Here is a 22,006-nt window from a genome sequence, read left to right as displayed (position 1 = left end):
GCCAAGCTATTAGGGGGTGACAGCAGGGGTTATTTTACCTGTGTGGCTCCCTTAACCTGACTTGAGTGAGGGTTTCCTACTTGGACAAGGTGCAAACCTATTCCAACTAGAGACCCTATTTCTAACAAATTGTGGGAAAAGGCATGGGATATAGTTAATGTAGAGTGGCAAGTGAAGTGACAAGACTGTTTGGAGATGTGTGACAGTAATCTGAAGGTGGTGCATAAATTATAAATTGAAGTTATAATTATAACCTTAGAATTTTTAAGGTTTGTGTATTTTAAGTTGTGTTTGTAAAGAAAGAATACATAAGGTATTTCTAACTATAGATTATCCTTAACCTTTGTGTTTTTCATTGTATGTTAATGGTTCTTATTTCGTAATAAAATTGTGTTTCAAATCACAGGGTGGAGTGTTGTACAGTACAGTGTATGAGAACGTTGTAGAGTCTAGTGTCGCAGAGTGGAGTATTGTAGAGTGGAACAAAGTGGAGTTGAATGGAGTGATGTAGCATACACTGGAGTGAAGTGTTATCCAGTTGAGTGGCTTGGTATTTCATACCATGGAGTGGAGTATCGCAGAGTGGAGCAACGCCTTGTACAGCGTAGTATCATGTTGAAGAGTAGAGCTGAGTGTTCTACAGTGGAGTGTCATGAAATGAAGTGTGGTGGAATGGAGTGTCATCGAGCAGAGTAGCACAGAGTGTTGTAGAGAGTAGTGGCACAGAGTGGAGTTCAGTGGCATAGTGTTGTATAGTTCAGTGTTGCTGGGTGTGGTGTTGTGCAGTACAGTGGGGGAGAGACTTGTACATTGTAGTATTGTACAGTGGAAGATCATTATTTCTGAGAACACAGTGCATTGTAGTTAGTGTTGTCTGGTTAGCATGCTAAAAGGAATGTGTAACGAGGTCCGCTACTTAAAATAATTTGAAGGTGGTGGATAAATTGTAAATTAAAGATATAACTATATCTTTCAAATCTTTAAAGTTTGTTAGTTTAAACCTGGTTTGTATAGGGAAAATAAGTTTTCTTAACTATAAGCTTTAACCTTTGGTTTCCTCATTAAATTTCATTTTTTTTTCCAATGTTTTAATAACAATGTGTTTCAAATCTGTGTCCCAATAGGAGAGTTATTATTGGATTGTCGTACAGTACAATGGAAGAAAGTGTGTTAACTCTACTGTCACAGACTGGAGAATTGCAGATTGGAATCAATGTAGAGTGTAGTAGTGTATCATACAGTGTAGAAAATTGTTATACTGTGTAGTGGCAAGGTGTCACCTATAGTGGAGTCAGGTATCATAGGCAGGAGCAGCGAGTTGTACAATGGAATGGTGAACAGTACAGTAGGGTTTCATAGACTGTCAAAGTGGAATTGAGTGCTTTAGAGTGGAGTAGGATGAAGTAGAGTATCAGAATGGAGTATCGACAAGTGGAGTGTAGTAGAGTACAGTGGAGGAGAGTGCTGTGCCATACTGTGGGGTGACATATGATAGAGAGAAATTCGGTTGACAGAGTGCAGCAGTGTCATATTGGCATAGAGCGTAGTACTGAGTCGTAGAGTGCAGTTGCACACAATGAAGTAGAGTGTCGGACAGGAGTGGCATGGAGCATAGAATAGTACAGTGGCTTCGAGTGGACTAAAGTGTAGCAGAGTAGAGTGGAGTACACTGGAAGGCAGCCGTGCAGGGTGGAGTAAAGTGTCAAAGTGGACTGGCGTGTTCTTATACTATAGTGGAGTGGAGTGGCATAGCATAAAGTTGAGTGAAGTGTCATTAATTGGAGGACATTGCTATACAGTAGAGTATAGTGGGGTATTGTACAGCACTGGAAAGCAATGTAGACTACAGTACAGCAGAGTGGCATACAGTCTACTTGATTTTTGTAGAGTGGAGTGTGTACAGTACAGCACTGTAAAGTGTTTTGGTTGAGTGGATTTATCAGTATTAAAGCCTGAATATGCTGAACTCCCAGCTTAAGAGGACAGGCCTGAAACTGCACTATGTCCAGAACAGCCCCAATGAAAGGGCGTGTCTGAGAGGGAATCTAGTGGGACTGTGGCACGTTTATAGTGAACCCAGCGAATGCAGGAGGTTTGCCATAGTTGGAGGTGGGAGACAACTGCTTTGGGTGTACTCGCCTTAAAAGGCAAAGTAGGTAGGGAAGGACTGGAAACTCTGACCTTTGAAGATGTGCTGCAACCACCACCATCACCTTGGTGATCACCCGAGGGGTGCTAGTAAGGTCAATAGGGAGCACAGCAAACTGAAACTAGTCTTGGCCCACCATGAATCAGGGATAACATTTGTGGGCAGGCAGGACGGGGATGTGGAAGTATGAGTTTTGCAAGTCCAATGCTACCATCCAGCCGCCAGGTTCCAGCGCGGACAGGCCTTTAGCTAATGTAAGCGTTTTAAACATCTCCTTTCTCAGGAAGACGCTGAGAAGGCGCAGGTCTAGGATAGGACAAAGGCCTACGTCCTTCTTTGGCACCAGAAACTAGCGGGAATAACAACCACAACCTACTTCTGATGCTGGCACCCTCTCAATGGCTGATGGTTGTCCATCAGCCAGTCGTATGTGGTTGGCATGGCTGGAAGGGTGTCCAGAAAGGGGATGGAGTAGCCACCTGAACTACTAAAACCCACTTGTTGGATGTAAGCGACAGCCAGTGGTGCAGCTGATGGCGTATTCTGACTTGCACCGGATGCCCATGGAGGTATGAGAGCAAAAAAGGGATAAGGATTTGGAGCCTGTGGCTGCTGGGAGGGGGAATGGTGGACTGGCCTGTCCTCTGGCTAGTTGTCCCATGTGGTCTATGGAAACAGTATCCTCTGCCACGAAAAGGCTGAAAATCCTTTTGGCCTTGGTCGTTTAGAAGCTCCTTCCATAAACACGAAAGTCGGACTGGGGCTAGTGAGGGGCCATGGATAGGCCCAAGGACTTGGCAGTAGCTTTGCTATCCTTGAAGTGCTCCAGCGCAGAGTCCGCCTTCTCACCAAAAAGGCGACAGCCATCAAAGGCCATGTCCATGAGCGAAGTTTGGACATCCCCTGAAAAACCAGTGGTTCTCAGCTATGCGCTGCTCCTAAATAAAACCAACTATGAAATTGCTCTACCCAGCAAGTCAGGCGTATCTAGTCCACACTTGATGGTGAACTTCGCTGCATCCCTGCCGTCTGCTATTGCTGCAATTGCTGGCGACAGTATGGCTTGTGCCTCCTCCGAGACCATGGGCAGCACTTGCACAACCGGGTCCCAAATTTTATGAGTATATTAGCCTAAAAGTCATGCGGTGTTCACCAACCGCAATGCTAGGCTGGCAGAAGAGAACCTCCTCTTACCAAAGGCATCCAGCCTCTTGGATTCCCTATCCTACGGACCTGTAGGCAAAGTGCCAGGTATGACTTGGGAAGTGGACGCGTGGACCACCAAGCTCTCCGGGGTGGGGTGTTGGATGAAGAAAATGGATTCCCCTGGAGAGGGGCAATGGCGGCAGGCAATTGTCTTGTGCACAGGAACTCCTGTGCAGGGTTTGGACCAGGTCCCATGTAGAACATTGGTAAGGGCTTCATTAAATGGGAGTACAGGCTTAAAGGGGGCAACTCCCAGCTTAAGCACTTCTGTCAAGAAGTTTGTCTTGACTGCCACTGAGGGCAACTGAAGGCCAAAGACCTCAGCCAACCTTAAGACCACCATAGCGAATACAGCACTTTCCTCCATAGCCACAATAGGGAGAAGAGACCAAGCTATTGTCCAGTGAGGTGTCTAACTCACTGGCTTCCACCAGTTTCTCATACCAGTTGTCTTTTGTGTCATCTAGGGGATGTGGGCATTCATAAGGGTCTTTAGATCCCTCCCCATTCATCTCCCTCTCCAGGCCTGTCACAGGCTCCAACACAGAGGGCATGGTCCCAGTCTGCTTCTGAGCCAGCTTCTGATGACGCCCATCCAGCTCTGTGTTGGAGTCGGGAATGAATAGTGATGGTGCCACAGTGTGGCAACAGCTGCACCAAGAGCGGGAGTACTGTGCTCATCCTATGCTTAAAAACATTGCTAGGAAAACAGACATTTGAGGTGAGCAGGGACAGAGGAACAACGGGGGCGGGGGTCCCATAACGTATTTTTACCATAAATTTTTCCAGTGACGTACCTCTAATTTTAAATACCATATGGCCCTGGGGGATGTGGTCCCCGAGAGCTATGAAGGCTTCGGGAGGAGGGCCCCACAGCCCCTCCCTTTTTAACTGAATATGCGCCTGGGGGTTGGTGTCCCCAGTGCATAAAGAGGCTCAGGTGAAGGGGGCCACACGTCCCCTTCGTTTTTATATTGAATTTGGCACCAGGGGATGGGGTACCTGAGGATTAAAGAGGCTCAGGAAAAGGGGGCCACATGACGACATCCCCTCAATTAAAATGTTGTCTGGTGGGTGCCCTGGGTGAGGGGATGCGGTCTCAGGGCCACAATAGGCTCAGAGAGAGGAGCCACGTGGCCCTCTTCCCTTTTTAATGGGATTTGGGTCCTGGGGTTGCGGTGCCAGGGGCCTATTAAGGCTTAGGGAGGAGGGCTGCACGCCTCCCCTAATATATGTTTTGGTCCCAGGGTATGGGGTTCTTGGGTCCCGAAGGCCAACACTATGGTATGGCATGTGACTGACAGCCTGCTTGGTGGAGGATTGTGGCCAGGCCTTGTGGCAGCAGTGTGCAGCGGGGGTTTGACTGCCCCCAAAGGGGGGGGGGTGTTGGCTGACCATGCAATGTTAATTACCCCACACATTACATCACTCGACATCTTCTATGACAGCATTGATAATATAACTGCCACATTTGCGATGAAATTAATGAAGAGAAAACTGCGCATGGCTGGTGAGGGAGTTATAGTTACACCTTAGGGCACAAATTATAGTTACACGGGGTAGCTACAACTGGTGAATAGCTGTGTTTTTTTTGTTTAAAATTGTATGTGGTTACTGAATAGTTCACCTAGAATAGTACTTTAATCTTTGTTTTTTCAGTGAATTTCTAGGGTTTTATATGATATGTATGGTTAGAGCAGACAGATGGTATATTTTGACAAGCATGGAGATAGTAAATATATTTGAAGATTTTTCTGTTACAGGAATTTAACTTGATAGTGATTTCTACAGAGTAAGACTGTTAGCACTCTCTGCATACCTTAACTGCAGAACAGCTACATTTGCTTAAATACAATCAATGAACATACACTTCAATGAAAATGCAATTGACAAAGAAAGTATTACAATTCATGCCGAAGACAATGGTCTAAAGATTAAGTGAAATAGAAATGAACTAATGAAATGAACTAATTAACTTAATTGACAAAATACGTCTGACTTACTATATATGGAAAATGTCACTTGCCCAGTGTACATCTGTTCCTGGCATAAGACGCTGCAGATTCACATGCTGTGAATTATCCTGCCATCTAGTGTTGGGCTCGGAGTGTTACAAGTTGTTTTTCTTCGAAGAAGTCTTTTCTAGTCACAAGACCGAGGGACTCCTCCCTTTCGGCTCCATTGCGCATGGGTGTCGACTCCATCTTTGATTGTTTTCCCGCAGAGGGTGAGGTAGTTGTTGTGAATGTAGTAATTGTGCCCATGCAATGGAGTAAGTATGTATGTACATAATGTGTCCTAAAAAAGTATTTATTTACAAATTTACAAGTTTTACAGTTTTCATTCAACTTATAACGGCTCCAGGCTCCCGGGGAGGTGGGAGGGCGCATGTGAATCTGCAGCGTCTCATGCCACGAACAGATGTACACTGGGTAAGTGACATTTTCCGTTCAATGGCACGTGTAGCTGCAGATACACATGCTGTGCATATATTAGTAAGCAGTAATCTCCCCAAAAGCGGTGGCTTAGCCTGTAGGAGTTGAAGTTGTCTGAAATAATGTTCGTAATACAGCCTGTCCTACTGTGGCTTGTTGTGTTGTTAACACATCTACACAGTAATGTTTTGTGAATGTATGAGGAGTAGACCATGTGGCTGCCTTACAGATTTCTGTCATAAGTATATTCCTTAGAAAAGCCATTGTGGTGCCTTTTTTTCCTAGTGGAATGCGCCTTTGGTGTAATAGGTAGATCTCTTTTTGCTTTGATATAGCAGGTCTGAATACATTTCACTATCCATCTGGAAATGCCTTGTTTGGATATTGGATTCCTTGCATGAGGTTTTTGGAAGGCTACAAACAATTGTTTTGTGAAACAGTTTTTTTCTATCAATGTAATACATAAGTGCTCTTTTAATGTCTAACGTATGTAAGGCTCTTTCAGCTACTGAGTCTGGTTGTGGAAAAAAGACTGGGAGTTCCACAGTTTGGTTTAGGTGGAATGGCGATATAACTTTTGGTAAGAATTTGGGATTTGTACGGAGAACCACTTTATGTTTATGTATTTGTATAAAGGGTTCTTGTATAGTAAATGCTTGTATTTCACTTACTATTCTAAGAGATGTGATAGCTATCAGGAAGGCTACTTTCCAAGTTAAGAATTGCATTTCACAAGAGTGCATGGGTTCAAATGGTGGTCCCATGAGCCGTGTTAACACAATATTGAGGTTCCACGAAGGGACTGGTGGTGTTCTCGGGGGTACGATTCTTTTTAATCCCTCCATAAATGCTTTGATGACTGGGATTCTAAAAAGTGATGTTGAATGTGTTATCTGCAGATAGGCAGATATTGCTGTGAGATCTATTTTAATAGAAGAGAATGCTAGTTTAGATTTTTGTAAGAGTAATAAGTAACTTACAATGTTCTTTGTGGAAGCATGTAGTGGTTGAATTTGATTATTGAGGCAGTAATAAACAAACCTTTTCCATTTGTTTGCATAACAATGTCTTGTAGTAGGTTTCCTAGCTTGTTTAATGACCTCCATACATTCTGGTGTAAGGTCTAAATGTCCAAATTCTAAGACTTCAGGAGCCAGATTGCTAGATTGAGCGATGCTGGGTTCGGGTGTCTGATCTGTTGTTTGTGTTGAGTTAACAAATCTGGTCTGTTTGGTAATTTGATATGAGGTACTACTGACAGGTCTAGTAGTGTTGTGTACCACGGTTGGCGAGCCCAGGTTGGTGCTATGAGTATTAGTTTGAGTCTGTTTTGACTCAATTTGTTTACCAGATAAGGAATGAGTGGGAGAGGGGGAAAAGCGTAAGCAAATATCCCTGACCAACTCATCCATAACGCATTGCGCCTGGACAGAGGGTGTGGATACCTGGACGCGAAGTCTTGGCATTTTGTGTTTTCGTTTGTTGTGAATAGGTCTATTTTTGGTGTTCCCCAGCGTAGAAAGTAATCTTGAAGGATCTGGGGATGAATTTCCCATTCAGGTGTTTGTTGGTGAGCTCGACTGAGATTGTCGGCCAACTGGTTCTGAATGCCTGGGATGTATTGTGCTATTAGGCAAATGTGATTGTGAACTGCCCAATGCCAAATTTTCTGTGCTAAGAGACACAGTTGTGAGGAGTGTGTCCCTCCCTGTTTGTTGAGGTAATACATTGTCGTCATGTTGTCTGTTTTGACAAGAATGTGTTTGTGTGCTATCAGGGGTTGAAATGCTTTTAATGTTAGAAACACTGCCAACAGTTCTAAATGATTTATGTGCAGTTGTTTTTGTTGTATGTTCCATTGTCCCTGTATACTGTGCTGGTTGAGGTGTGCTTCTCCTCCCCCCCTCCCCCCCATATATGGAAGCATCTGTTGTGATCACGTATTGAGGCACTGGGTCTTGGAATGGCTGCCCTTGGTGTAAATTTATACGGTTCCACCATTTAAGCGAGAAGTGTGTTTGGCGGTCTATCAACACTAGATTTTGGAGTTGACCCTGTGCTTGTGTCCATTGCGTTGCTAGGCACTGTTGCAAGGGTGCATGTGTAGTCTTACGTTTGGGAAAATGGCTATGCATGAAGACATCATGCCTAGAAGTTTCATTACAAACCTTATTTAGTAGTGTTGGTTTGGCTGTATGTTTAATATTGTATTGCGGAACGCTTGTACCCTTTGTGGACTTGGAGTGGCAATTGCCTTTTGTGTGTCGAGTGTTGCTTCCAAGTATTGTTGTATTTGGGATGGTTGTAGATGTGATTTTTGGTAATTTATAGAGAACCCTAGTTTGTGCAGAGTTTCTATCACGTATTGTGTGTGAAGTAGACACTGTTGTTGAGTGCTGGTTTTGATTAACGAATCGTCCAAGTAAGGAATACGTGCATGTGCTGTCTCCTGATATGAGCGGCTACTACTGCAAGGCATTTTGTGAATACCCTTGGGGCTGTTGTTATCCCGAGTGGTAACACCTTGAACTGGTAATGCACGCCTTGGATTACAAACTTTAAGTATTTCCTGTGGGAAGGATGTATGGTTATGTGGAAATATGCATCCTTGAGATCTAATGTTGACATTTAGCCCTGTTTTTTGAGCAAGGGAATCACGTCTTGAAGTGTTATCATGTGGAAGTGATCTGATTTGATGTAAAGATTCAGTGTTCTGAGGTCTAATATGGGTCTTAACGTCTTGTCCTTCTTTGGAATGAGGAAATACAGGGAGTAGACACCTGTTCCTTTTTGATTGTTGGGTACTATTTCTATTGCTTGTTTTTTTAACAATGCTTGGACTTCTAGTTGTAACAGGTCTAAGTGTTGTTTGGACATATTGTGTGCTCTTGGGGGCACATCTGGTGGGAAATTTATGAATTCTATGCAATAACCATGTTGGATAATGGCTAGGACCCATGCGTCCGTAGTTATGTTTGCCCAGTTGTGGTAGTATGCGGTAAGTCTCCCCCCCACTGGTGTGGAGTGGTGGGGGTTTGTGACATTGAAGTCATTGTTTGGCTTGAGGGGTTTTAGGGCTCTGGAATTTTCCCCTTGCCTTTGGGAACTGTCCCCCCCCCCCAGTATGATCCTCTAAAACCTCCTCTTTGGTACTGGCCCTGATATGTGGGTCTGACTTGTGAGGTGGAAGGCTCTGTGGTTTGGGAACGAAACCCCCCTCTAAATGGTGGCTTTCTAAAAGTGCCTCTGTTCTGTGGGGAGTAGAGCGCGCCCATGGCTTTGGCTGTGTCCGTGTCCTTTTTGAGCTTTTCGATTGCCGTATCCACCTCCGGCCCAAACAATTGTTCTTGGTTGAACGGCATATTTAGCACAGCTTGCTGGATTTTCGGTTTAAAACCTGAGCTCTGTAACCATGCGTGCCTGTGAATGGTTACCGCAGTGTTCACTGTCCGTGCTGCTGTGTCTGCTGAGTCCATTGCAGATCTTATTTGGTTGTTTGAAATCGTTTGTCCTTCCTCAACAACCTGTTGGGCACGTTTTTGGTGTTCCTTGGTCAAGTGCTGATTTATGTGTTGCATCTCGTCCCAGTGTGCCCTGTCAAAGCGAGCCAGTAGAACCTGAGAATTGGCAATCCGCCATTGATTGGCTGCCTGTGCTGCCACCCGTATGCCTGCTGCATCGAATTTCCGACTTTCCTTGTCGGGCGGTGGTGCGTCTCCTGACAATTGGGAGTTTGCCCTCTTTCTGGCTGCTCCCACGACCACCGAATCTGGTGTCAGCTGCTGTGTTTTAAACATAGGGTCTGTTGGGGGAGGTTTATATTTCTTCTCCACCCTAGGCGAGATGTCTCTGCCTTTCACTGGGTCCTGGAACACCTGTTTGGTGTGCTTTAGCATGCCTGGGAGCATTGGCAAACTTTGGTAAGAGCTGTGAGTGGATGCCAAGGTGTTAAATAATAAGTCGTCTTCTATGGGCTCCGCATGCATTGCTACATTATGGAATGTAACTGCCCTTGATACCACCTGCATATATGCCATGCTGTCCTTTGGTGGTGACGGCCTTGCCGGGTAGCAATCAGGACTATTGTCTGAGACCGGTGCATCATATAGGTCCCATGCATCCAGGTTATCTTGTGTCATCCCCGTGTGTGTTCGCGACTGCATTGGGGGTGTTGCTACCGGGGACAGGTGTGGTGAGTGCAGTGGTGAAGGCTGTGGCGAAAATCTTGGTGGTGTTTTGTCACTTGCCACCTTTGCCTTTGGCTGCATTTCCAACTCCTGGAATGCTAGCTTTCTTTTCACTTTTATTCGAGGAAGAGTTTGAATTTTACCAGTCTCTTTCTGGATGTGCAGCCTCCTTTGAGTATGGTCTGGCTCTCCCATACCTTATTCCTGCTCAAATCTGTGCCCTTGCAGTTGGCTGGAAAGTCCTTGTTCCTCTGTATAAAAGCCTGTTTTCGGCTCCGAGGCTGTATGTTTTGACACAGAAGGTTTCGGTACGATCTTTTTCGGCTCCGAGGAAACCTTTTTTACTTTGTGGGTGTCGAACTCTCGGTGGCGAGATGGTTCGGAGCCGGTATCTCGACCGGAGTCGGATGTCTTCGGCCGTTGGGAGGCGTTTTTCGATGCCGATGTTTGGTCACCGTGTTTTCGGGTTGCCTGTTGGCGGTGGCATCCCCTTGGCCTTTATAATTTTGGAGTGAGTCTTGGCCAGGGCTGATTTACTCACAGTTTTTTGCTGCGCCTTCGGCTGCTCACTTTCGGAGTTGTCCGAGTCCGAATCTTGAATGGAGAATCTCTCCTCTTCCTCGATGTCGATCTGTTCGGCCTATTGCTGCAATTGCTGGCGACAGTATGGTTTGTGCCTCCTCCGAGACCATGGGCAGCACTTGCACAACCGGGTCCCAAATTTTATGAGTATATTAGCCTAAAAGTCATGCGGTGTTCACCAACCGCAATGCTAGGCTGGCAGAAGAGAACCTCCTCTTACCAAAGGCATCCAGCCTCTTGGATTCCCTATCCTACGGACCTGTAGGCAAAGTGCCAGGTATGACTTGGGAAGTGGACGCGTGGACCACCAAGCTCTCCGGGGTGGGGTGTTGGATGAAGAAAATGGATTCCCCTGGAGAGGGGCAATGGCGGCAGGCAATTGTCTTGTGCACAGGAACTCCTGTGCAGGGTTTGGACCAGGTCCCATGTAGAACATTGGTAAGGGCTTCATTAAATGGGAGTACAGGCTTAAAGGGGGCAACTCCCAGCTTAAGCACTTCTGTCAAGAAGTTTGTCTTGACTGCCACTGAGGGCAACTGAAGGCCAAAGACCTCAGCCAACCTTAAGACCACCATAGCGAATACAGCACTTTCCTCCATAGCCACAATAGGGAGAAGAGACCAAGCTATTGTCCAGTGAGGTGTCTAACTCACTGGCTTCCACCAGGTTCTCATACCAGTTGTCTTTTGTGTCATCTAGGGGATGTGGGCATTCATAAGGGTCTTTAGATCCCTCCCCATTCATCTCCCTCTCCAGGCCTGTCACAGGCTCCAACACAGAGGGCATGGTCCCAGTCTGCTTCTGAGCCAGCTTCTGATGACGCCCATCCAGCTCTGTGTTGGAGTCGGGAATGAATAGTGATGGTGCCACAGTGTGGCAACAGCTGCACCAAGAGCGGGAGTACTGTGCTCATCCTATGCTTAAAAACATTGCTAGGAAAACAGACATTTGAGGTGAGCAGGGACAGAGGAACAACGGGGGCGGGGGTCCCATAACGTATTTTTACCATAAATTTTTCCAGTGACGTACCTCTAATTTTAAATACCATATGGCCCTGGGGGATGTGGTCCCCGAGAGCTATGAAGGCTTCGGGAGGAGGGCCCCACAGCCCCTCCCTTTTTAACTGAATATGCGCCTGGGGGTTGGTGTCCCCAGTGCATAAAGAGGCTCAGGTGAAGGGGGCCACACGTCCCCTTCGTTTTTATATTGAATTTGGCACCAGGGGATGGGGTACCTGAGGATTAAAGAGGCTCAGGAAAAGGGGGCCACATGACGACATCCCCTCAATTAAAATGTTGTCTGGTGGGTGCCCTGGGTGAGGGGATGCGGTCTCAGGGCCACAATAGGCTCAGAGAGAGGAGCCACGTGGCCCTCTTCCCTTTTTAATGGGATTTGGGTCCTGGGGTTGCGGTGCCAGGGGCCTATTAAGGCTTAGGGAGGAGGGCTGCACGCCCCCCCTAATATATGTTGTGGTCCCAGGGTATGGGGTTCTTGGGTCCCGAAGGCCAACACTATGGTATGGCATGTGACTGACAGCCTGCTTGGTGGAGGATTGTGGCCAGGCCTTGTGGCAGCAGTGTGCAGCGGGGGTTTGACTGCCCCCAAAGGGGGGGGGGGGGGTTGGCTGACCATGCAATGTTAATTACCCCACACATTACATCACTCGACATCTTCTATGACAGCATTGATAATATAACTGCCACATTTGCGATGAAATTAATGAAGAGAAAACTGTGCATGGCTGGTGAGGGAGTTATAGTTACACCTTAGGGCACAAATTATAGTTACACGGGGTAGCTACAACTGGTGAATAGCTGTGTTTTTTTTGTTTAAAATTGTATGTGGTTACTGAATAGTTCACCTAGAATAGTACTTTAATCTTTGTTTTTTCAGTGAATTTCTAGGGTTTTATATGATATGTATGGTTAGAGCAGACAGATGGTATATTTTGACAAGCATGGAGATAGTAAATATATTTGAAGATTTTTCTGTTACAGGAATTTAACTTGATAGTGATTTCTACAGAGTAAGACTGTTAGCACTCTCTGCATACCTTAACTGCAGAACAGCTACATTTGCTTAAATACAATCAATGAACATACACTTCAATGAAAATGCAATTGACAAAGAAAGTATTACAATTCATGCCGAAGACAATGGTCTAAAGATTAAGTGAAATAGAAATGAACTAATGAAATGAACTAATTAACTTAATTGACAAAATACGTCTGACTTACTATATATGGAAAATGTCACTTGCCCAGTGTACATCTGTTCCTGGCATAAGACGCTGCAGATTCACATGCTGTGCATTATCCTGCCATCTAGTGTTGGGCTCGGAGTGTTACAAGTTGTTTTTCTTCGAAGAAGTCTTTTCTAGTCACAAGACCGAGGGACTCCTCCCTTTCGGCTCCATTGCGCATGGGTGTCGACTCCATCTTTGATTGTTTTCCCGCAGAGGGTGAGGTAGTTGTTGTGAATATAGTAATTGTGCCCATGCAATGGAGTAAGTATGTATGTACATAATGTGTCCTAAAAAAGTATTTATTTACAAATTTACAAGTTTTACAGTTTTCATTCAACTTATAACGGCTCCAGGCTCCCGGGGAGGTGGGAGGGCGCATGTGAATCTGCAGCGTCTCATGCCACGAACAGATGTACACTGGGTAAGTGACATTTTCCGTTCAATGGCACGTGTAGCTGCAGATACACATGCTGTGCATATATTAGTAAGCAGTAATCTCCCCAAAAGCGGTGGCTTAGCCTGTAGGAGTTGAAGTTGTCTGAAATAATGTTCGTAATACAGCCTGTCCTACTGTGGCTTGTTGTGTTGTTAACACATCTACACAGTAATGTTTTGTGAATGTATGAGGAGTAGACCATGTGGCTGCCTTACAGATTTCTGTCATAAGTATATTCCTTAGAAAAGCCATTGTGGTGCCTTTTTTTCCTAGTGGAATGCGCCTTTGGTGTAATAGGTAGATCTCTTTTTGCTTTGATATAGCAGGTCTGAATACATTTCACTATCCATCTGGAAATGCCTTGTTTGGATATTGGATTCCTTGCATGAGGTTTTTGGAAGGCTACAAACAATTGTTTTGTGAAACAGTTTTTTTCTATCAATGTAATACATAAGTGCTCTTTTAATGTCTAACGTATGTAAGGCTCTTTCAGCTACTGAGTCTGGTTGTGGAAAAAAGACTGGGAGTTCCACAGTTTGGTTTAGGTGGAATGGCGATATAACTTTTGGTAAGAATTTGGGATTTGTACGGAGAACCACTTTATGTTTATGTATTTGTATAAAGGGTTCTTGTATAGTAAATGCTTGTATTTCACTTACTATTCTAAGAGATGTGATAGCTATCAGGAAGGCTACTTTCCAAGTTAAGAATTGCATTTCACAAGAGTGCATGGGTTCAAATGGTGGTCCCATGAGCCGTGTTAACACAATATTGAGGTTCCACGAAGGGACTGGTGGTGTTCTCGGGGGTACGATTCTTTTTAATCCCTCCATAAATGCTTTGATGACTGGGATTCTAAAAAGTGATGTTGAATGTGTTATCTGCAGATAGGCAGATATTGCTGTGAGATCTATTTTAATAGAAGAGAATGCTAGTTTAGATTTTTGTAAGAGTAATAAGTAACTTACAATGTTCTTTGTGGAAGCATGTAGTGGTTGAATTTGATTATTGAGGCAGTAATAAACAAACCTTTTCCATTTGTTTGCATAACAATGTCTTGTAGTAGGTTTCCTAGCTTGTTTAATGACCTCCATACATTCTGGTGTAAGGTCTAAATGTCCAAATTCTAAGACTTCAGGAGCCAGATTGCTAGATTGAGCGATGCTGGGTTCGGGTGTCTGATCTGTTGTTTGTGTTGAGTTAACAAATCTGGTCTGTTTGGTAATTTGATATGAGGTACTACTGACAGGTCTAGTAGTGTTGTGTACCACGGTTGGCGAGCCCAGGTTGGTGCTATGAGTATTAGTTTGAGTCTGTTTTGACTCAATTTGTTTACCAGATAAGGAATGAGTGGGAGAGGGGGAAAAGCGTAAGCAAATATCCCTGACCAACTCATCCATAACGCATTGCGCCTGGACAGAGGGTGTGGATACCTGGACGCGAAGTCTTGGCATTTTGTGTTTTCGTTTGTTGTGAATAGGTCTATTTTTGGTGTTCCCCAGCGTAGAAAGTAATCTTGAAGGATCTGGGGATGAATTTCCCATTCAGGTGTTTGTTGGTGAGCTCGACTGAGATTGTCGGCCAACTGGTTCTGAATGCCTGGGATGTATTGTGCTATTAGGCAAATGTGATTGTGAACTGCCCAATGCCAAATTTTCTGTGCTAAGAGACACAGTTGTGAGGAGTGTGTCCCTCCCTGTTTGTTGAGGTAATACATTGTCGTCATGTTGTCTGTTTTGACAAGAATGTGTTTGTGTGCTATCAGGGGTTGAAATGCTTTTAATGTTAGAAACACTGCCAACAGTTCTAAATGATTTATGTGCAGTTGTTTTTGTTGTATGTTCCATTGTCCCTGTATACTGTGCTGGTTGAGGTGTGCTTCTCCTCCCCCCCCCCCCCAATTATGGAAGCATCTGTTGTGATCACATATTGAGGCACTGGGTCTTGGAATGGCTGCCCTTGGTGTAAATTTATACGGTTCCACCATTTAAGCGAGAAGTGTGTTTGGCGGTCTATCAACACTAGATTTTGGAGTTGACCCTGTGCTTGTGTCCATTGCGTTGCTAGGCACTGTTGCAAGGGTGCATGTGTAGTCTTACGTTTGGGAAAATGGCTATGCATGAAGACATCATGCCTAGAAGTTTCATTACAAACCTTATTTAGTAGTGTTGGTTTGGCTGTATGTTTAATATTGTATTGCGGATCGCTTGTACCCTTTGTGGACTTGGAGTGGCAATTGCCTTTTGTGTGTCGAGTGTTGCTTCCAAGTATTGTTGTATTTGGGATGGTTGTAGATGTGATTTTTGGTAATTTATAGAGAACCCTAGTTTGTGCAGAGTTTCTATCACGTATTGTGTGTGAAGTAGACACTGTTGTTGAGTGCTGGTTTTTATTAACGAATCGTCCAAGTAAGGAATACGTGCATGTGCTGTCTCCTGATATGAGCGGCTACTACTGCAAGGCATTTTGTGAATACCCTTGGGGCTGTTGTTATCCCGAGTGGTAACACCTTGAACTGGTAATGCACGCCTTGGATTACAAACTTTAAGTATTTCCTGTGGGAAGGATGTATGGTTATGTGGAAATATGCATCCTTGAGATCTAATGTTGACATTTAGCCCTGTTTTTTGAGCAAGGGAATCACGTCTTGAAGTGTTATCATGTGGAAGTGATCTGATTTGATGTAAAGATTCAGTGTTCTGAGGTCTAATATGGGTCTTAACGTCTTGTCCTTCTTTGGAATGAGGAAATACAGGGAGTAGACACCTGTTCCTTTTTGATTGTTGGGTACTATTTCTATTGCTTGTTTTTTTAACAATGCTTGGACTTCTAGTTGTAACAGGTCTAAGTGTTGTTTGGACATATTGTGTGCTCTTGGGGGCACATCTGGTGGGAAATTTATGAATTCTATGCAATAACCATGTTGGATAATGGCTAGGACCCATGCGTCCGTAGTTATGTTTGCCCAGTTGTGGTAGTATGCGGTAAGTCTCCCCCCCACTGGTGTGGAGTGGTGGGGGTTTGTGACATTGAAGTCATTGTTTGGCTTGAGGGGTTTTAGGGCTCTGGAATTTTCCCCTTGCCTTTGGGAACTGTCCCCCCCCCCCAGTATGATCCTCTAAAACCTCCTCTTTGGTACTGGCCCTGATATGTGGGTCTGACTTGTGAGGTGGAAGGCTCTGTGGTTTGGGAACGAAACCCCCCTCTAAATGGTGGCTTTCTAAAAGTGCCTCTGTTCTGTGGGGAGTAGAGCGCGCCCATGGCTTTGGCTGTGTCCGTGTCCTTTTTGAGCTTTTCGATTGCCGTATCCACCTCCGGCCCAAACAATTGTTCTTGGTTGAACGGCATATTTAGCCCACTTGCTGGATTTTCGGTTTAAAACCTGAGCTCTGTAACCATGCGTGCCTGTGAATGGTTACCGCAGTGTTCACTGTCCGTGCTGCTGTGTCTGCTGAGTCCATTGCAGATCTTATTTGGTTGTTTGAAATCGTCTGTCCTTCCTCAACAACCTGTTGGGCACGTTTTTGGTGTTCCTTGGTCAAGTGCTGATTTATGTGTTGCATCTCGTCCCAGTGTGCCCTGTCAAAGCGAGCCAGTAGAGCCTGAGAATTGGCAATCCGCCATTGATTGGCTGCCTGTGCTGCCACCCGTATGCCTGCTGCATCGAATTTCCGACTTTCCTTGTCGGGCGGTGGTGCGTCTCCTGACAATTGGGAGTTTGCCCTCTTTCTGGCTGCTCCCACGACCACCGAATCTGGTGTCAGCTGCTGTGTTTTAAACATAGGGTCTGTTGGGGGAGGTTTATATTTCTTCTCCACCCTAGGCGAGATGTCTCTGCCTTTCACTGGGTCCTGGAACACCTGTTTGGTGTGCTTTAGCATGCCTGGGAGCATTGGCAAACTTTGGTAAGAGCTGTGAGTGGATGCCAAGGTGTTAAATAATAAGTCGTCTTCTATGGGCTCCGCATGCATTGCTACATTATGGAATGTAACTGCCCTTGATACCACCTGCATATATGCCATGCTGTCCTTTGGTGGTGACGGCCTTGCCGGGTAGCAATCAGGACTATTGTCTGAGACCGGTGCATCATATAGGTCCCATGCATCCAGGTTATCTTGTGTCATCCCCGTGTGTGTTCGCGACTGCATTGGGGGTGTTGCTACCGGGGACAGGTGTGGTGAGTGCAGTGGTGAAGGCTGTGGCGAAAATCTTGGTGGTGTTTTGTCACTTGCCACCTTTGCCTTTGGCTGCATTTCCGACTCCTGGAATGCTAGCTTTCTTTTCACTTTTATTCGAGGAAGAGTTTGAATTTTACCAGTCTCTTTCTGGATGTGCAGCCTCCTTTGAGTATGGTCTGGCTCTCCCATACCTCATTCCTGCTCAAATCTGTGCCCTTGCAGTTGGCTGGAAAGTCCTTGTTCCTCTGTATAAAAGCCTGTTTTCGGCTCCGAGGCTGTATGTTTTGACACAGAAGGTTTCGGTACGATCTTTTTCGGCTCCGAGGAAACCTTTTTTACTTTGTGGGTGTCGAACTCTCGGTGGCGAGATGGTTCGGAGCCGGTATCTCGACCGGAGTCGGATGTCTTCGGCCGTTGGGAGGCGTTTTTCGATGCCGATGTTTGGTCACCGTGTTTTCGGGTTGCCTGTTGGCGGTGGCATCCCCTTGGCCTTTATAATTTTGGAGTGAGTCTTGGCCAGGGCTGATTTACTCACAGTTTTTTGCTGCGCCTTCGGCTGCTCACTTTAGGAGTTGTCCGAGTCCGAATCTTGAATGGAGAATCTCTCCTCTTCCTCGATGTCGATCTGTTCGGCCGGTGTCGAGTAGGGTATTCTTCGATCTAAATGCCGGACAGGCCTCGCAAGTGTCCTCCCTGTGTTCCGGTGACAGACACAGATTACAGACCAAGTGTTGGTCTGTATAAGGATACTTTGCGTGGCAATTCGGGCAGAAGCGGAAGGGGGTCCGGTCCATGAGGTTCGACGATGGACGCGGTCGGGCCGACCAGGCCCCGCTGAAGAGTGGAAGCCCTGAAGGGCCGCAGGAGCGTTTCTTCTATTGGTATTGATGAACTAATACTAGACCGGTACCGAGCGCAAACAATACCGTCAAATTTTCCAATAAATAGCTAACTTTCCCGATTCGAAATACGGAGCGAAGAGGAACACGTCCGAACCCGATGGCGGAAAGAAACAAATCTAAGATGGAGTTGATGCCCATGCGCAATTTAGCCGAAAGGGAGGAGTCCCTGGGTCTCGTGACTCGAAAAGACTTCTTCGAAGAAAAACAACTTGTAACACTCCGAGCCCAACACTAGATGGCAGGATAATACACAGCATGTGTACCTGCAGCTATACATGCCATCGAACATATATTTATTTATATATATATATGGATCAGGAGAGTGGACATACCTGCCAAGCCTTTTCTGTAATTTCTCAATTACAGCTCTGAAATTATGTAATTTGTGCAGACAATCTGCATAGTTAACAATTGCAACCACACTTTGGTCAGTTTAAATTGTGCTGTACCTGTTGATATGCAGCCTGCAGCTGCTTCGTAAGCTCCTCTATTTGACGTTCACTGTACTCTGCTCGTTCCTTAGCCACATCCAGTTGCTCTGCTTGTTTGTCATACTCGACTAAAAGATTCTGAAGGAGAAAAAGAAATCCACACATTTAATTAAATTAAAATCTCTTCTAATAAATAACAAACCTTTATAACTCAAGCAGATTAGTGAATGCAATTTTACAAAAAACATTAGGGTAAGAAGGTGGCACAGCCAAGTGAAAAAAGTGAAAGTAAAATGTTTTGAAAAACAAACTCTACTGGGCATATTAGATCAGCTTTCGTAAATGTACTCTGAATTAAGAAAACAAAATTGTTGAAATATATATTTCCATATTGGATTTCTACTGTAGGCTAATGTTTTGAATGAATACTGTAAAAAAAAAAAGAAAAATCCATCAAATGGGAGGTCACAAAGAAAATGACTAGGGTTGAGTATTTTCCACAATTAGAAGATTTCTAGAAGAATGTCTGACCACATGTATGAAAGGGCCTCTTTAACGTGGTTACCCTCCCCTCACCACAGTTTTTGCCTTGTACGTGAAGTAATTTTGACTAAAGGTGCACTGGGTTCCTACTAATCAGGTCCTCAGTGCCAGATCTCTTTCACAAAACTGCATAGTCGCTTCCCCATTTGACAAAACCTTTAGCACTCTCTGTAAGTACCTAGTAAAAGGTACTGCTAGTACCTAGGGCCTGGGGTACTAAAGAGGGTCCCTAAGGGCTGCAGCACAAAGTGTGCCACCCTAAGGGACCCCTCACCGAGCGTGTGACAGGCTGCCATTGCAAGCTGCATGTCTTGGTGCAGACAAAAGTGAAAACACAACATGGCAGACACCCCTAAACACTGCATACAATATATATAAGTCACCTCTCTAGCAGGTCTTACAGCCCTAAGGCAGGGTGCATTATATTACATATGAGGGCATATCTGCACAAGCAGATATGCCCTTGCTAGGTCTCTGTCAATTCTCAGACATAGTAAGTTCCCAGGGACGCCATTTTAAACGCATGTGCTGGACACTGGTCCAAATGAGTTCCCCAGCTACATGATGGATTCACTGACGACAGGGATGTTTGGTATCAAACATCTCGTATTGGTGAATCCACATCAATACCAGTGTTGGATTTACCAATACATGCATTCAGAGGGCACCTTAGAGGTACCCCCTGAAAATCTACTAGCCTCTGGTGTGCTCGTTGACTTGTTTCTGCCACCCTGCCATCTGAGACACCATTCTGGACCCCTAGGATGAAAGTCCTCTGCTCTCAGGAGGTCCAAAACAAAAGCCTGTACGGGAAGAGAGTGCAACACCCTTTCCCACAGGATGACCTGCTGATTATCCTTCCAAAGGCGGCAAGTCTCAAAGGGCTGCCGCCTTTGAAATGCGAATCTGTCCCCCTCACAAGAGTGGAAGACACCCCACCTGTCCAGAGCCCATTTGGCACCTGGACAGGTGGGTAGATTAGCTAGGCAGGTAGGTGTGCCACCCCCAGGCTATTACCACCCCTAAGGTGGGTTACTGCGAGGTGGACACAATTTTTCAGAAGTAGCCATCTTGGTGATGGCATACTTATGAATTCTGGGACAGGGTTATGCCCATTTCCCACAGGAAGTGGTCAGATAGGGGGTGTAATGACCCCAAGGGTCAGTAGCCCAACGGCTAATACACTGCACGCCCCTAATTCCCCTCAATTCAGTATTTAAGGGAGCCCCTGGCACCTCAGAAGCAGATCCTGACAACCTAAGAAGACAAGGCACGAAGAGCTGCAACAGCAGAAAGAGAGAAAAGAAGCAGCTGACCTAGTACCAACTCTGCCGGCCTGTCTGCATCCTTCGACGAAACTGCCATCAAAGTCAACTCGTCCTGCAGCTGTGACTCCAGAAACCCAGGAAGAGTGCCTGCCTTTAATAAAGACTCAAAAGCTCCAGTGAACTGTGCACCTAATTCTCCAAAAACCTCAAAAGAATTAACTCTGAAGACTCTAGAACCACCAAAAGCTGACAACTGAAGTCACCTCTGCACCCACCGCCTCCAACCCGAGGTGAAGTAGACCACTGTTGCCAAGAAGGTTCCCCAGCTCCCCAGAATCCGTGTTCATCATGGTTTCACTCCTCCTGGATTCCCTGAAGTCGCCTGCAGCCTCTGCACGCAGGCCTCCTCTCCCGCGGCTTCTGTGGTGAGAGAAACTAAACGCCTAAAATAACTACTGCCCCTGTCGCCTTAGGCCCGAGTTGAAGTGGGCCCACAGTGTCAATAAAGTCCCTCAACTCTCCTGAGCTCGAGTCCACTGTGGTTTCATCCCCCCCCCCCGGACTCCCCGACACCCACAGCCTCTGACCACAGGACCCCTCAACCGTGAGAGCTCCAAAACACAAAAACCCAACATCAAAGGACATCTCATGCACCCGTTGCCCGTCACCTGTGGAGAAGAGGCCCAAAGGTGCACCTACGTCCCCTGAGCACCCCACCTTGGTAACCTACCTGTTGGTTGACCTTGACTTGTCTCCTGGCCAGTGCCTGCAGCCTTTTTCCACTAAGACCGATATCCATTGAATACACTGGGCAACCACCATTGTACTACACCTCTGCACTTGGCCGCCCCTGTGCCGCCCAGAGTGGCCTGGTGATGGCGTCCTGACCATTGCCCAATACTCAACTTAAGTCTCGGAGATGGTTCAGTTAGTCTTCAAACAGTACCTGAATGCAGAACTTGCTTTTCCTCCAATAGGATAACATTGCAGAACTCAGAAATCGCACCGTGTCCACTTTTAAAGTGAAAAGAATTCCTACCTAAAAACATACTTTCCTGAACGATTTTTCTCTGATGCCTAAATATTTATAAAGATACTTGCTATTTTAATAAATTGGTGTGGATCTCCTTTTTGAGTTGTGTTGTTTCATTTATTAACTATTGTGTGTATTTGTAGCTGTCTTGCACTCCTCTGAGTTAAGCTCAAGGCTGCTCGACCACACTACCGCTGAACAGAGTACTTTGGGATTGCATAGCAAGCCCTGTCCACTCACTGGGGAACCCTCAGACTCTTTACAAGGTATTAAAACACCACATAAAGGGTCACCTTCCTATAATAATGAAGCAGCAGATAGGCACATAGCTCTAGATCTCATCTTTATAATGTCTGGAACTACACAACACCTAGACCACGGGAATAAAATTATTCAGCTGCTACTATTCTT

At 45.5% G+C, this 22,006-nt stretch overlaps 1 protein-coding gene across 2 annotated transcripts in view; it reads right to left on the bottom strand.

Annotated features, from left to right (window-relative positions):
- Positions 1-22,006, bottom strand: part of GCC2 (GRIP and coiled-coil domain containing 2) — a 418,679-nt gene that overhangs the window by 238,870 nt on the left and 157,803 nt on the right. For both annotated transcript variants that reach the window (XM_069204470.1, XM_069204471.1), the window contains exon 10: positions 18,770-18,889. In XM_069204470.1, coding sequence (XP_069060571.1) covers positions 18,770-18,889 — 120 coding nt within the window. The remainder of the gene's footprint in view (positions 1-18,769; positions 18,890-22,006) is intronic.

This window comes from Pleurodeles waltl, chromosome 8 (assembly GCF_031143425.1).
Source record: "Pleurodeles waltl isolate 20211129_DDA chromosome 8, aPleWal1.hap1.20221129, whole genome shotgun sequence".
NCBI lineage: Eukaryota > Metazoa > Chordata > Amphibia > Caudata > Salamandridae > Pleurodeles > Pleurodeles waltl.
The sequence above is the reverse complement of the archived record's forward strand: the minus strand, read 5'-3'. Positions and strand labels throughout refer to the sequence as shown.